This window comes from Stegostoma tigrinum, chromosome 21 (assembly GCF_030684315.1).
Source record: "Stegostoma tigrinum isolate sSteTig4 chromosome 21, sSteTig4.hap1, whole genome shotgun sequence".
Lineage (NCBI taxonomy): Eukaryota > Metazoa > Chordata > Chondrichthyes > Orectolobiformes > Stegostomatidae > Stegostoma > Stegostoma tigrinum.
In genome coordinates, this window is record NC_081374.1 from 12,204,557 (window position 1) to 12,222,041 (window position 17,485).

At 41.3% G+C, this 17,485-nt stretch overlaps 1 protein-coding gene across 1 annotated transcript in view; it reads left to right on the top strand.

Moving 5' to 3' along the window:
- The window catches only part of LOC125462658 (polymeric immunoglobulin receptor-like), a 66,968-nt gene extending 54,733 nt beyond the window's left edge, over positions 1-12,235 (top strand). The window contains exons 10-13 of the mRNA XM_059653211.1: positions 250-310; positions 5,452-5,558; positions 7,366-7,421; positions 11,711-12,235. Of these exons, the coding sequence (XP_059509194.1) occupies positions 250-310; positions 5,452-5,558; positions 7,366-7,421; positions 11,711-11,836 (350 nt within the window). The 3' untranslated portion in view covers positions 11,837-12,235. The remainder of the gene's footprint in view (positions 1-249; positions 311-5,451; positions 5,559-7,365; positions 7,422-11,710) is intronic.
- The last annotated feature ends 5,250 nt before the right edge of the window (positions 12,236-17,485 follow it).

The following is a 17,485-nucleotide window of genomic DNA, read 5'->3' on the forward strand; positions in this document are numbered from 1 at the left end:
TGAGGATGACCCTGCGTGGGATCTTCCAAGGGGCGGTGTGGACTTGTTGGGCCAAAGTGCCTGGTTCCACACTGTAGGGAATCTAATCTTGTCGTTAGGTTAAAAAACCTATGATGGGTAATGGGGATCAAGCTTCTTTAAAATGCAAAGCCCAGAGACACACGGGTTGGACTAAAGGATGTTTATGGGAAATATGTAGCTGAAGATCTGATATTCCAATGTTAATATTTGTTGTCGCTATTTTTACAGCTCCTACAACAACAGTACCGCCTGCTGAATCTCAGAGAACAATCACCTTCAAAAGTGAAAGGTATATTTATTAATCAATTAATAAACAAATTAAATTAATATTATTTCAAGGTTTACAGAAGAGTCTCGACCCTCTATGCTGATGAAAAGTTGCCTGTTCTAACATAAATGCAACAACTGGCTATTCTGTTTTCACACGGGTCGGGTCTGCACAGAAAGCACCTCTTGATTTTGTGACACCCTCAAAACAGAGCCGAAATGTGATTGAGAGATGCCAGAATTGGCAGGGGAAGCAGGCAATAAGCATCACAAAACTGGTAGAAACAAAAGCAGAAATTGCCTGGGATTTGCAATTAAAATGCACTGAGCTTGCTCAGTATCCTGCTGTCTTACATTGCACAATCTAAGTTGCTAACACAATGACAGGAATGGTTATTCAATCTGCCAACACTGCTCCACCTTTCAATTAGATCATGGCTGATCATCTACGCCAATGACCCCTTCATGCATTATCTCCCTTTCCATTCATGTCTTAGTTTCCAGAATGTTATCGCTTTTTATCTCATTGATTGAGCACATCAAGGTTGAGAATTCCAATGATTCAATGTCCTCAAAGTGAAGAAATTCTTCCTCATCTCAGTGTTAAATAGCCTGTCTGTTGACCTGAGATTATGTCCCTAATTTTAGACCCATCAACCAGGGAAAAATCTTATCTACATCCATCCTTTCTGTCATAGAAGCACTTTGTAAGTAAGTAACAGATATCGCATCAAACTTAACGTACTCAATGATTTCAGTGGTTTCCCCAATGTCAATTTCCTTTTGATGATTTAGTGTTCTGTGGTTTCCGTTAGGTCAAGGTTGAAACTGAAAAATTGACGTCATTTTCAGATCATGATATAAAAGAGACAGCTTTGTAACCACAGATTTTCCTTTGTACCCTTGTTTCAATGTATTCTGAAAGTGTAGATTCAAATTTTACATTGCAGTAAGTTAAGACAAAGAAAGCTTAGCCCTGCTGCAATATGGTTAATGCCTGAAACAGATAAGAAGTGAAATAATTGCGTCTCAGAGTAAATCTGTCCCCCATCTTCCTTTTCAAAGTGGCTAAAATTTTGAAATGTTGTCCTAGTTTGGTGTAACTGATGAAGAAGCTTTTGGGATTTTAAGTCTGTGTCAGATTTATTATACACCACAGTAATGATATCAGCTTTTTAAATATCTCTCTGCTTGTGCAGGCACGTAACAAATGGAATTTCGTAGAGTTGGAGTCCACATATTTGATCGTCATCTCTGAGTGATGGACTTCAATTTTTTATTATTCAGAGCTAAAGAATGCATTAAAAATTTAGCTGTTGGTTATGCTTCAACCAGAGGGAAATTGGCTCCCTTTTTAACAAACTCACTGGAAGATAATCTTATTGAACAATTATAAATAGCTCAACGGACAGCTTGGTAGCTCAGTGGTTAGCATTGCTGCCTCACAACACCAGGGACTGGGGTTCAATTCCAGCCTCAGGTAACTGTCTGTGTGGAGTTTGCACATTCTCTCCGTGTCTGCGTGATTTTCCTCCCACACTCTAAAGATGTACGGGCTTGGTGGACATTGGGAGGCAATGGCCTGTACAAATTATCACTGGATTGTTAATCCAGAACACCAACTAATGTTCTGGGGCTCCAGGTTTGAATCCTGACGCAGCAGATGGTAGATAACAGAGTGTGGGGCTGGATGAACCAAGCAAGCCAAGCAGCATCTTAGGAGCACAGAAGCTGATGTTTCTGGCCTAGACCCCATTTCAGATGAAGGGTCTAGGCCTGAAACGTCAGCTTTTGTGCTCCTAAGATGCTGCTTGGCTTGCTGTGTTCATCCAGCTCCACACTTTGTTATCTTGGATTCTCCAGCATCTGCAGTTCCCAATATCTCTGATCATAGCAGATGGTAGAATTTGAATTCTAATTAAAAACAAATCTGGAATTAAGAGTCTAATGAATCCATTGCCAATTGTTGAAAAGGCTCTTCAGAGAGTTGATGTGGACCTGTTAGGCCAAATGGCCTGTTTCCATACTGTCGGAATTCTACGAATAAAAGTCTGTACTACAAACAGGGGAGATGATAGCACGGATTTCCCCATTGCCACTTCTCAACTGAAGAAGACAGATGCGTTTTAAAACACAACGTATGATTTTTTTTACCCTGAGTACTGTTGCCAGCAAAAACTGTGATGGGTTTTCTTTGAAAAAGATAAATGTTTGTTACACAACACCTGAATACTTTTGCAAAAATACCCATCTCTCACTTCTACATAAATAGGCATTCATTCAAGAAAACCCTCCAAACCTGATCAGGAGTTCTCCAGAAATTTGTGGGAAGCTAGAGAAGAAATTACTGGGCTCCTTGCTGAAATATTTGTGTCATTGATAGCCACAGGTGAGGTATCAGAAGACTGGAGGTTGGCTAATGTTGTGCCATTATTTAAGAAAGATGGTAAGGAAATGTCAGAGAACTATAGACCTGAGAGCCTGACGTAATTGGTGGGTAATTTGCTGAAAGAGTTTCAGAAGGATAGAATTTACATGCATTTGGAAAGGCAAGGGCCAATTAAAGATAGTCAGCATGGATTTGTGTACGGGAAATCATGTCTCAGTAACTTGATTGAGTTGTTTGAAGAGATAACAAAGAAGATTGATGAAGGCAGAGCAGTAGACATTGTCTACATGGACTTCAGCACGTAGGTTCCATTCAACAAGGTTCCATAGGGTAGACTGGATAGTAAGGTTAGGTCACAAGGGATCCAGAGGGAGCCAGCCAATTGGATCAAAATTGACTTGAAGGTAGGAGACAGAAGTTGGTGACAAAGGGTTTTTGGACTGGAGGCCTGTGACCAGTGGTGTGCCACAGGGATCTGTGCTGGCTCCACTGCTTTTCATCGTTTGTCTAAATGATTTGGATGTGAATACAGGAGGTACAATTAATGAGTTTGCAGATGACACCAAAATAGTTGGTGCAATGGACAGTGAAGATGATCATCCCAGAGTACAACCAGACCTTGATGAGATGGGCTAATAGGCTGAGATGTAGCAAATGGAGTTTAATTTAGATAAATGTGAGGTGTTTATACTTTGGTAAGAGAAATCAGGGCAGGACTTATACAGTTAATGGTAGGGCCCTGGAGAGCGTTGCCAAACAAAGAGACCTAGAGGCCTAGACCCAAAACGTCAGCTTTTCTGCTCCTGAGATGCTGCTTGGCCTGCTGTGTTCATCCAGCTTCACACTTTGTTATCTTGGATTCTCCAGCATCTGCAATTCCCATTATCTCTGATCACAAAAGAGACCTAGGGATGCAGGTTCATAGTTCCTTGAAAGTGGATTCATCGTTAGACAGTGGAGCAGGTGTTTGACATGCTTGCCTTCACTGGTCAGAACAGTGAGTATAGGAGATCAGGTATCATATTGCAACTGTACTGGGCTTTGGTGAGGCTCCTTTTGGAATGCTGGAATACAGTTCTGGTCACCCTTCAATAGGAAGAATGTTATTAAACTTGAGATGGTGCAGAAAAGATATACAAGGGTGTTGCCAGGACTGGACAGTTTGAGTTATAGGGATAGGCTGTGTAGGCTGAGGCTTCTTTCCCTAGGGCATCAGAGACTTGAGGGATGACATTATAGAGGTTTATAAAATCATGTGGGGCATGGATAGGGTAGATAGACAAGGTCTTTTTCCTGGGGTGGGGGAGTCCAAAACTGGAGGGCATAGATTTAAGATGAGAGGGAATGATTTGAAAAGGACCTGAGGGGTAACTTTTTCACACAGACGTTGGTGTGTGTATGGAACAAGCTGCGAGAGGAAGTGGTGGAGGAGGGAGCAATTACAACATTTAAAAGGCATCTGGGTGAGTACATGAATAGGAAGGGTTCAGAGGGATATGGACCAAATTCTGGCAAATGGGACAAGGTCAGATTGGAATGTCTGGTTGGTGTAGATGAGCTGAACTGAAGGGTCTAATTCCATGTTGTATGACTCTATAAAAGATTGTGACTCTGCAGGGTATCATGCACTTAAGCCCTAAAAGTCTGAGTTCTCTGTAACGCTTGCTTTTCCCAAGATGAAGACTTCAAATATTGCAGCTATATGGCTTCCTTCTGGTCTGTTGAAGAAGGGAGTCAAGAGGTTTTAGGAAGATTAATTCACTGTGGTATATTGCTTACAGTAGCTGTTTTTCTTGCTCCATTCCTATTGAGCTACAACTGCAGCAAATGTCTGTTTCAGTTCTTCAATAAAGGACGATAAATATTCTCTTTCCCTTGAACGATCTTAGGTAGGATCCTGTTCCTTCCCCGGTCTGAGTCTGTCTCCTTCATCATTCATGAAAATGTGCCTCCTTAAATGTCCTTACCAAAAGCATCAGAGATAATGGGAACTGCAGGTGCTAGAGAATCTGGATAATAAAGCGTGGATCTGGATGAACACAGCAGGCCAAGCAGCATCTTAGGAGCACAGAAGCTGACTTTTCAGGCCTAGACCCTTCGTCAGAAAAGTGGTTGGGCAAAGAGTTCTGAAATAAATAGGGAGAGAGAAGGAGGCAGATCTAAGGTGGATAGAGGAGAGGATAGGTGGAGAGGAGACAGACAAGTTAAAGGGGCTGGGATAGAGCCTGTAGAGGAGAGTGTAGGTGGGGAGGTAGGGAGGAGATAGGTCAGTCCAGGGAGGACAGACAGGTCAAGGAGGCGGGATGAGGTTAGTAGGTAGGGAATGGAGGTGCAGCTCGAGGTGGGAGGAGGGGATAGGTGAGAGGAAGAACAGGTTAGGGAGGTGGGGACAAGCTGGACAGGTTTCTCTCCCTATTTATTTCAGAACCCTCTCCACATCCCCCTCTCTGATGAAGGGTCTAGGCCCAAAACATCAGCTATTGTGCTCCTGAGATGCTGCTTGGCCTGCTGTGTTCATCCAGCTCCACACTTTGTTGTCTTACCAAAAGCATAGTTTTTGTCCAGTGACCTGTTCATTTCCCTCACCTGATCTCTCAGCTTTGTTTTCGAACAGTCAATTTCATAGTCCTACTCCATATGCCCAAACGATACTTCAACTGCTGTGAAGTCTCATACCATAAGGGGGTGTTAAAAAAGAAGGCTGTGGTACTGCTAAGAAAACAAAAATAAGTTTCTGTTTGAGAAAATGAACTTTTGACCGTTTTCTTTCACAGCGCTTCAAATTTTTCCATCATAGCGATACCTGCGCTTGGAATTATGGTTGCACTGTCCCTTGTTGTCGCTGTCTTTGCCACAAGATACAGAAAGAAGACTGCAGTTGGTAAGTTAGAGAATTCAGAACCTTCCAATTTCAAATCAAAATGCAAACCTCTCAGCTTCTACTTGGACAAGGAGCAATGCTGAACATTTCCTCAGAGCTGGGCCCACTAAACTGGCCGAAACTTTGTCAAAAGAGGGAATCTTCAGGTCGGGGGGTTTCTGAGATAAACAGCCTTAGAATCTGAGAATCATACAGTGCAGAAGGCACTCTCGGCCAATTTAGTCTGCACCAAATTGAAGGAAACTCATAGTCTAACCAATGGTTACAAATTTTACTGAGGTAGTCTTCACCATGCCTTCCAGGTCAAAGCACAACCTCAAGGGAAGCTATTTTTTTTCTCTGTCTGCTTTAAGCGTATAAAATAAACAAAGTACACCCATTTAGTTTGTCACAGGCTCTTGAACAGCCTCAATGCTAGGGTCAATGGCTGTGAGGAACAGAGATTAATCCTAATACCAGATACAAAGAAAAAGAAAGAGTTAACATTTGTATAGCACCGTCTAGTTCTGAACATTCCAAAGTGCTTTACAGCTAATTGTCATAAATGTAGGAAATGTAACAAGGTCCAAAGAAAAACAGCTTCTCGTGAAGTTGTTTGAGGAAATGTTATTTGGCAGGATACTAGGAAACATTTACTCACTCATCTTGGGAATAGGTGAGCCTTAAAGGCAGACAGAGGTCTCAAATTTTCATCTCATCCAGAATGCAAATATCAAATGATGTTCCCCCACCCCCGCCTTAGTGGTGTATTGGAGTATCAGACTAGGCCTTTGTGCTTGACTTTATAAAGTGGGACTCGAATCTACAACCTACTGCCACAGAATGTTACCAACTGAGCCACAGCTGACACCTGCAGGAATCTCCACAGCAGTCACAGTAAAGCTGAACAATGAATAATAATATGCCTTGACCCCACAGATTTAAATAAAGCCTCAGAAAGAGAACAATATACAATGCAGCATGTACAAGAACCAAGTGTGCAAACAGCTAGTGCAAATATCATCTTCCAAACAGATGTGGGTGGAAACTTAAATGTGATGATAAGAATGAAATTCAAATACAGCATTTAATCATTACAGACATTACATTCAATGTTTTATTAACTAAATCAGTGAAATCGGTGTCATGAGTTCAAATCTCATTGCAATCAACAGTTTAATAGATAAGCTATTCCAAATGAAGTAGTTTCAGATTGTCGCCGGTTATATAATCTTTTAATTTGACTCCACTGGCATTAGGAGGAAATGAGTTAACTCAGTTGATTAGGCCAGTAGCTTACAATGCAGAGTGATACTAACAACAAGTAATAATAGCCACACCAATCAAGGTTAGTGTGAAGGAATATCCTTCTTAACCTTTCCCTTTGTCGAAGGTTTGTTGACTCTCAGGTTAAACTACAGCTGGTTGTATTTCTTTAATGGGAAAGTAGGATCCTGCTGACTTTGCCTCCATTGGAATTATCTAAGGATCTACTTTTATAAAACACAGTGGATCGGCTTACATAGAATGTTGCGATGACATAAATGTTCCTTGAGTGTTTAAAACAAGAGGGTTATAGGTTTCTCAAAATAACACACAGAGAAGTGCCATACACTGGTCTCAGTTTGTGTATACTGTCACTAAATATTGCAGAGAACAATTTCTGAACTTATGTGTCTGATTCGGTTTTTCCAATTTGACTCTTTATAGCAGGATATTTCATTTTAGTGAAAGTGTCTGCTACAAATACAAAACCATCAGGCAGATAATTAAAATATATAGGGATGGATTTTATAATACTTAATTCTTCAATCTATACCGTTCTTAGGTGAAAAAGAATTAAAACCTACCAAGGAAGATTCTAACCCCGTTTATACTGATCTGGTAAGAATTTCATACAGCACTTTATCTGACATTTCACATTTACTTATCCGCATTTCAAATGCCAGTTTATTTATGGATAGAAAACTAAATAAGATAATCCTCTAGATAGAAACCTAATTATTGTTCCTGCTGGCACTATAAAATAAAGAGAGAAAGTCCTTGAAATATTCAGCAGGTCTGGCAGTATCAGTTACAAAGAATCAGATTTTATAGACAGATTTATATTGTAGTCTAAGTGAGATGGCTGACAGTGAGATTCATGGGAGAATTAGACAACAAGGCCCATTTCATCATCAGGAATATCTTGCCCCATCTTGCATGCTTCTGAAAAGTTGACACAACAAGTTTCTCACCAGGCAGTGGTGAATTGCTAGTTAGACGGGATTATTGCTTATTGAACACTATGTTAGCAGTCTAATTAATAGCCTCAGAAACATTTGGCTTCCTATCTTGTCTAATGCTCCAAACAAGCTAGACTTTGAGAATTCTCCACATGAAGGCACCTGGTGACTTCAGCTTAACATTCGCTCCATTTTGAACACTGGGCACTGCCTCTTGAGCATATTCCATGGAGTCCAGTCTCACATATCCCTTTCTCCACAGACATTGGCATCCGATAAGTGCCAGTCTTCAGAACCCTCTTGGCAAATCGCTGATACGCTGACAGGTATTTCTTGCAGTTCAATGCTGTACCATGGGCTGTACCACCAACCATCATTGCAATGCTACAGCAAGGAAACTGTACTCTCAAGGATACGCAGCCAGCTCAGAGACTACACCAGGCTGCATCTCCAGGCTCTTCACTTGCTCCCATAATGCACACTCACTCTGAGCCAAACTGGATGCTCACACTTTGCATTGCTGTATCTTGTCTTTTTACATGCTACCCCGTCAGCCAGAGCTACCAGGCTCATCTTACTTCTGTCTTGCCGTACCATTGAGCACAGAAACAAAAGCAAGAGGTTTGTCATGATTGTCAAGTCAAGAGAGATAGCCTTTGGTCAGGGCTGTCCTGGCACAGTAAATCAAGTCCAGCTTCCGGTGCTAGTCCAGAGGCTTGGGTGCAGTCAGTCTCCTGCTCGGACGGTCAGAGCCAGGATCTTCTCCACATGGAGGGGTGAGGAGCTAAATGTCAAAAAGCTCACCAGTTTCCCTGCTGGATTGCGAGCTCTTTTCCTCCTGGAATGAGAAAGAGCCAGTTAAAGAAAACAAAAGGGGATAGCACAGTTACTACTTCAGCTGCTGGAGGGTAAGAATCTTTACTGAGTGATTGGGTCATGCAGAGGGTTACTGTTTGGGGGTTGAGATCGGTGAAAGCTAGTGAGGGAAGCTGTTGCAGACGGTATCTAACCTTGGCCTCCAGTGGCCCCTGATATCCCTGCTGCCTTCCTCTTGTCCCTTCCTCATTCATGTTTTGTTCTCAGTCACACTGACCCAGCCTTCTTCTGCCAACTTGTCACTCCACTATCTCTATGACCCACTGGTGCTTGAGCTGAACTAGGATTTACATTCTGACATAGCAGTTTGTAATGCCACAACCCCCAAAACAAGCTAACAGCTGCCGTGGGTAGAAGGCTTATAAAGAATGTGGATGAGTAGCTGAAGTGTCATAATATTCATGGCTATGGGTCAAGTGCTGAAAAATGAGACAAGTATACATATGTCAGTGCAGGCTCGAAGGGCTGAAGGGCCTCTTCTGTGCTGTATGATTGCATAGCTCAAAGATTGTAAAGCTGAGATCTTCTTAAGAGGTGTGAGGATGAGAAGCATTCAAAGGACAAAGGACAAACACTGAATGGACTTCAACATCCGATACCCCTGATATCATCTGTTCAGAAATTGAGTTCATGTCTTGGATGGGTTTCCAAACGTGACTTGACCCAAGCTTTCCACTTTCTTAAATTTCCAATCGAGATGTGATGGTTGCCTTCGAGCTTATTGTGTGAAGTGCTTCTTGGTTGTAACTGATTCCCTAATCCCAATGTGAGTGACAGCATCAATGGTTAGCATGGAGTAAAGTTAGAAAGCAGGTTTGACTGTCACATTCACACACTTCTACAGAAATAAGAAGCAGAGGGCTAACTGCTGTGACATTTTGGCTAAGTGCCAATTTTGTTGGGTTTCATGGAGGATTTCTATCCAGGATGGCTATGGAGTTCTCTCATGCTATCACATCAAACTTACCTCTTTAATTACCTGCTCCATGTCTATGGTCCCCTCTCATCCAATACTAGCCCAACTCCACCACTCACTGTAGCAATACTGACTGGCTACTACCTAGACATCCCACGAATGAACTGCCATCCCTGGTGTCAAGTGGTATTTCTGAAAAGATGCTGTGCATCTGGGCAAGTACAGCCTAGAGCTACCTTGCTTTGTCCACAACATTCAACCTGACATAGTAGATATGGAGAATTTGCTTCCCTACTTCACAGGGACTTAGAGATCCTAGGTGATAGGATACCATGGGAGAAGGGAGCCCTCTTTCCCCAAGACTGGTAGGCCATGGCACAACTCCAGAGCCTACCAACCTAGTCCCAGCTTACCACCCACCTCCCTGTAGGGACAAGATCAATGACATTCTCCACACTGTTAGGGTAAGTGCCACTATCTTCCCTCTGCCACCTCATCCCTCTGTCTCAGTTATCAGACCCACCTTCCACCAAGGCTCATACATTACCAAACTCACTATTGCATATAGCATCTTTCCTCATTCACTCTTATCCAGCCCAGTTCCCCCACACAACTAGCCCTGTATGCCTTTGAACTAACTACTCACGCACTCAGGACACCTTTCCCTCATTGCACCAGCACTACAGCGGTACCATCCAATTTCATCTCACTCAATCCTTCTCTTTTTCTCATTTCATGAGGGAACAGCTCAGAAGAGGTGTGAAAAAGGCAAGATGGTTGGGGGGGAGTTGCTTGACATTTGGCTTCTCAACCCCTATGAGGAGAGGAGTCTGGTTATAATTGCCCCAAGGGATGAACTGATCCTGCCCAAACCCTGGACTGACATTGGAAGCTGCCCATCTCTTACTGTGCCAAGACCCACTGACGAAACAGGGTCAACCTTGACATGACTGAGAACTACTCCCTTCTGATGTGGAGATATGGCCATGTAATTGAAACACTGTGGTAACTATGTTTGCTGTGTAGGCTGCTGGCACATAATGCAGGTATGAAATAGCATGGTGCCATACAGCAACATGTCCACTCACTTGTCTGATGACTCCTAACAACCATGACAAGTTGCCTGGCTTTGCGTCTGCACTAAAAGCCAAGGCAGGATATGGATGCTGTCAGTATCCAGGTAGGCTCAAAGTGCATGAGCACTAGGACAGCAAGTGAGAAACCGTGCAATTCAGCCTGCTCAAATCTTTAAGCTCCCTTCTGGTTCCATAGTGCAAAGTATCCTTGTGATAGCATTTCAATAATAGTTACCAGTGCACCGTAAAGTGCAGCATGACAGAGCAGCAGGGTACCTTAAGTTCGCCACAGAAGGTATGGTGAGGCTGACAGTTGTCAAATTCCAGTGTCTGTGGATGTGAGGTGCATGCGGTTGATGGACTGAAGAGTGTCCTTAGGCATTGATGCCAGGTGTCCACTGGGCTGTAGGGGCAAGCGACGAGCTTGAGTTGCCAGGCACTCACTCTGACTTCCTTGTCGGGAATTCTTGATCTCCAGTTTCCAACTGCAGGTGGCAGGATAGGATCCTGCGTAATAAGAGATGGAACTTGCAGTTAATGAGGGAATGAAAGATAAAATAATCCCCATTCGTAGGCTCATGCCACTCCTTAATGAGAATTTCGTTTCAATGTTTTGAAGTCTGCTGGAGAATGTGAGTTAGAATGATCCTGTACCAAAGAGGCATTTTGGCCCATTGAGTCCATACCAACAAAGCTACACTAAATCTACACTAGTCCTACTTTACAGTATTAAGCCCATAGCCTTGGTTGCTCTCAACATGATGGAGGGCTCATTCGATTTCTCTCAAGATTCCTTTAGATATCTCTTTGTAGCCCATGCCATTCAGGGCTGTATAAAATTCCACCCTCAGCTCACTTTTCCTATGTTTCAGTTTGCTAACCTTTCATTGAGGTTTAACAGGTCTTACTACAGAAAGCTCTTATTCACTCACCTAATTATTCCAAATTCTCATTAAATTATGGAAGAGGATAAAACACAAAGAAGTGTATAATTTAATAATTCTTTATCAATCACAAGTTTTGCATTTTGTTCTGTTTGAAATCAGGTCTGACAATGACAATTTTTTCATTTCTTAAAAGTCTTTCAGAGATTATGGTGAAGATATCACCTATGACATAGAAACAAGCAAATCCCTCAGTTGGACACAAGACTTTCCTACTTATATTTGTGAAAAGCAAAACTATGATCAGAAGGAGGCCATCTAATTAACAAGTACAGCTAATTCAGGAGAATGGGTTCAATGATCTACACTTGGATTTCAATATTGCTTGTCTTATCAATACTTTATGTTCTCATAACTAGCATCATAAAGACAGTCTGAAGGTTTCATTCTAATCAATGTTTTCATCCTCATCTACAGTTTCAGTTCTGTTGCCTGGGGGGGTCTGCAAGAAATGCTGAGATTGTTGCAGTCATTAACAGACTGTTGCCTCGCAGTCCTTTGTCTATTACTAGTAAATCCTTAATAAAATAGACTAAAGTCTATGCTCAAATTCCAGACAGAGAAATACCACATGGACAAATTGTATACTCATCCAGTGATACCCCTGACAGTGATTTCTATGTAAATTGTCTCCTCCTGCCTTTATAAATTCATTTTTATAAAACCATTGTGTTATGTCATCTTTATCGGATGTATCATGCCATTGATTATGTCTATTATATCAATTGTACACACGTCAGGTTAATTGCACATCCACAAATATAGTGTTAGGATGAGACGGAATGTCAACCTGTTAGATATTTTACCAATAAACTGTCACCTAAACATTGCAAGGTCAGATATTTGGTGACAATCTTTACGTGAATGTACATTGAATATACAGCGATGAAATGATACTCGGAAGGCATGTCAACTAATATGTTTTACATAGTCAGTTTTTATGGAAAGTTACTGTCTTAAAATGGACAATCATTGGGGTAAAGTCACAAAGTACTTGCAATTAGTATGATCACAGCTGATGTTGTAGCTGAACAAGTCAGATATCAGGTTGAAACCTGGCTTGCTAAATCATATTTAAGGTTTTTGTTTTGGTTCTAACAAGGTGGTCTTTCACTGGAGCAAGAACGTGCAATTCTGAAGATTTGATTTTAACAATAAAACAACTTTTTATGGACAGAATTGAAGATAAAATAAAATTGAACATAGTATTTAGATTTAACATGTGTTTAAAGATTTCAAAACACATGGCACAGCACAGTCTCATTTATCCCAACAGTACTCCCTTACAGCACTCAAACACCAGAGAGAATTCCTCTCTATTATACATACAGTTTAACTTATCTGTGGTCACTAACCCCAGTGTTGATGATTTGATAGCTTCTTCCTTGATTCTTCAAACAAATGAGCTTAGACTTTCTCAGCTTCATGTAAACCCTTCGGGGTTTTACTTGAACACTTCTGATCGGGAACTGTTAAACTCCTAACACTGAAGTAACCTATTTATTAACAATTCTAAAGCATCTTACGTTCTGAGGAGTAACTGTTTCATACATCCAGTTCCAGCCAAGACATTTGAAAACTGAAAAATCTGAAGCCCAATGGCTTTTTTCAAGCTATCAGCCTTTCCCCTAATCAAAAGAAAAAATAGTTGCCACAACTCAATAGGGCAAGTGTGCTGATACTTGAACCCCACTATTCCCAGAGTTGTCACAAAAATTAAAAGTTTAACCAAATAGACTCAGATTCACTGAAAACACTGATCAGGCCTCTCTACTTAACAAGAACTAAAATTTATTGCTAGTAAGTCAATTCCAAACATGGGCAAATAAAATTATTAATTACCAACATATAAATCTTACTAGCTAAAATTCTAACCCTGTATTTAATCCTTAAACACATATCCAGACAGACTCAATAAGCAAACAGGCAGAGAAGTTAAAGGTAGAGGAAAGAAATCTGGGAAAAAGCAGATCAATCCCAGGATTGAATGGGATATCCGTTTTGCTTCTTCCAAGTCCTTCAGTTCTCTGAATACTTTACCTCCATATCCTTTCAATTTTTGATGATGACGCAGAGCATTTAGCACATGAATTTTTCAGTCACTGCTTGGAGGCAACAGCTTTCAGTAACTGGTAGGAGAGAATAGCTAGCACTCTTTCAGGTTTTAGTTATTTCACTGCAAGTTGCTCACCTGCTTTGCAGCCAATCAGCGAATTAATGGCCTGCTGATAGTATCATGCCCCTGCAATGGGTCCCGATTGCAAAAATGAAGCTTACACCAATCTCCCAAAGCCATGGCATTCTAGGCTTCTACCTCCACTGCTTGAACAAAGCAACAGTGTAAACACAACTCAAAATGAATTCCAGTAAGAGACATTGGGAACTGCAGATGCTGGAGAATCCAAGATAATAAAGTGTGAAGCTGGATGAACTCAGCAGGCCAAGCAGCATCTCAGGAGCACAAAAGCTGACATTTTAGGCCTAGACCCATCTGAAGAAGGGTCTAGGCCCGAAACTTCAGCTTTTGTGCTCCTAAGATGCTGCTTGGCTTGCTGTGTTCACCCAGCTTCACACTTTGTTATCTCAAAATGAATTCCAGTAACTTGTTTTTAAAAGTGGAGCAGCTCCTTCTGCCAATTTTGTTTTAGAGAAGAATTTTCTTTTTGCTATTTTGGTCCTTAATCACAAATAAAGAAACAGAAAAAGATATGGTTTTTATATCAATATCTGACTGACTAAATTGAAAGCCCAATGTACACCTGTTTCCTTTGTCCTGTCACAGAAACTTCCCTAATGGAAACAAAAGCTCATTGCACAGCTCACTCTCTCTCTCTCTCTCTCTCTCTCTCTATCTCTATCTCCTGCTGCTGCTTTTAAAAGAAATCACCGAATCACCGAAGAAATCACAGAAATGCTGGCACTTTAATTCTTAAACCTCAGGCACACAGAAAACACATATTCCACAGGTTCAGAATCCAGACTCAAACATAAATTATTACAATATAGATAAATAACACATCTCATAATGCACAAGGTGTAATATAAGATGGTCCTGTAAACAGCCGCACTGAACAATGAAAGTACTCTATGACGGTAGAAGCACCCACCTTAATATTCACAATGGAGCTTTAAAGGAATTTTTTTTAACTTTACAGTTCCTCCACTATAGAAATAGTAGAACTCATGGTGAAAATTTTTAGCCTTCTGTAACAAACAACTTGTTGGTTCAAATTTTTTTTTGATTTCATGTGCTGTCGATCAGGTGGCCTTGTGGTGTTGGGCCAGAAACTCAGGGTTCAAGTCCGATGTCGGGAATTGTTAACTATAAAAGATGCAATTGTTACATGCCCATATGGGTTGATAGTCTTCCTGGAAATCCTTCCAATATGCCATTGGCAGCATTGCCTGGTTAACCATCCTGCAGAAGGCAATGCCAAACCACTGATGTATTTTGCCCATAAACATGGATCAATGCAACAAAAATCCCTGGCCCAAACTTTAGAAAATTGAGGACAAAAGAAAAGACAGCTCTTTGATCAAACAATATTTATCATGTGTGGTACGTATCTATTTGATCTGTAACTAGTATCGAGATGACTGTGGTACCCAATGATCAGCTCTGATAAACCTGACATAATTAAGGCTGATTATGAGCGCAGAGAAAGAAATTACCATCCTATACCCAACTATGTTCACATTTCCTCTATTAATGAAGTAGGCCATGCCAATCGACAACAAGATCTGAACGACAACCATTTGGTAACGTTAACACTACATAACCCTCATTCAATGAGGTAACCACACATAGCATGTCTTCCATGGTACTAACACTGCTAAATCCCCATCATCATAAATCAGTAGATTAACTACTTTTACAATCGAAGGCCATATGTTCAGCGTGGGTGAAAAGTTGATTATTCCTGAGCCTTGATGCTCCATTAAGCAGCTATAAATTTCAGCCTACAGGATACTCACAGCTTGTTCAGGCAAACAAAACTGCAACAAATACTAAAGAGGCTCAATGGACTCCAAATCAGAGCAGACTTTTTGATCAGTGCCTTGGTTACTTCAAAACCTTTTTTCTTTATACAGAAGATTTGGAACTTGATTTATGAGATAAATCTCAGCATTATATCTTAACAGAAAGCCACTTTGGCTAAGTTTAAACAGTTACAGATTTCAACCACCAAAGCAAACAGATCAACTCTTAATTGGATCAAGTACCAAAGACCTGCAATAAAGTTTGATGGGTCAAGTCACAAGGTGTGGTCACTCACAATCTGTGCCTGAGACAGTGAGAGTTTTTTGACCAGTTCAAGGTTAACTCGTTCTACCCTTGACTGATACTCATTTGGGAAGAGCAGAAAGTGGTTTTGAGATTATGAGAGAGGGAGAAGGACGCAAGATCAGACGGCCTGCGGGAGTCGGAGTGCATATTCATAAATTCCTTCATGTGGCAGGGCAAGGTAACAAGACAGCTATGAGATCCTTGAGTTGGCAAATTGGAGCATTAAATACAAAACACAGAGTTATACTGAAGCTTTACTAATCACTGATTCGGTTTCCAATTAAAGGGAGGAACTGGAATAGTGATATCATTGCTAGTTTATTAATTCAGAACTTAAATAATGTTCTAGAGTACCAGGCTTTGAACCTTGGCCATGGTGGCATTTGAATCCAAAATCTGGACTTAAGTGTCGAATGATGATCGTTAGCTGACCAGCTCTGATGAACAGTTACCCCGACTTGAAACGTTAGCTTGCTCTCTCTCTCTTTAGATGCCGCCTGACCCACCATGATTTACAGCTTTTTTGTTTTCAGTAATATTTCCGGTGGAGTTTTAAGCCTGTTAATTTCAATGTCTTGGATGTCAGTTTACTTGTATGGCATTTCGCTGCCCCCCCACCCCAACCCCACACCCCGCCTTCATTACAGTATGTAAGTATGATGTACAGCTCTACCTTCTACCTCTGACAAACAGTACGAAGAACAACAAATTGACACTGATGCAGCAGGAGCAACAGTTGCATTTGCCTTTTTCTCTACCGTAAGATACCTGATCAAGCAAAAGAGATAACAGAGAGGTCCAGCTCCGTGAGGGCAGGAGCTCAAACCATGGTCTACAGGCAGAGGATCATTGTCTCAATGCGTCAGAGCACTAATGCCTAAGGGAGTTCAGATTATCTCAGCATGCCATTGCTGTCATTCACAGCCGCCTGCAACAATCCCTTCTTCCCATTGGGCCAGATGGGCTGTTAAAATGGATCTCACTGAAGGAAAAGCACTCCCTAGCCACCACCTCACTCAGTTCTCTATCTGTCCCCGAACTTGTGGCTTCCTTTCTCCTGCAAAATTAGAGATAAATGAGGGCTAGGAATACTGGGTGTGAATAAGAGAGACGCTGGCAGAGAATCACAGTGAAGCATAAGTGCAAAAAGTTGTAGGATAGTTGGGGTGTTCAGGTGTGGAGATGAGATATCCAAACAAAGAGAAATGTATGATGCTGTAAACTGTGCTCTCCTGCAGAGGACAGCACAGGGAGTCCTGAGAATGTCAAGATGTGGCACTTGGCAATTGAAAGTGTTAGTCAAAGCAAATGACATTTAGGAAGGACAGAAAGCTGGGAAGAGTGGAGGAGTAGATCAGTTAATTAAGGGTGATTTTTGTGGAGTAAATGCATGGCCTTAAGGTCTGGAGATCAGGATGTAGGATCAGTTTTGACAGAGATGAGAAATAGTAAACACAAGGAATTTCATATGATAAAGGAGTAGCACTCTAACAGATCGTGAATTTCAATAAACCTGTTGGACTAAAACTTGCTGTTGTGTGATTTCTGAATAAAGATAAGAGGTTATTTTGGACAATAGTTTATAGGCCCCTGACTGTAACCATGCTCCAGGATGGAGTATAC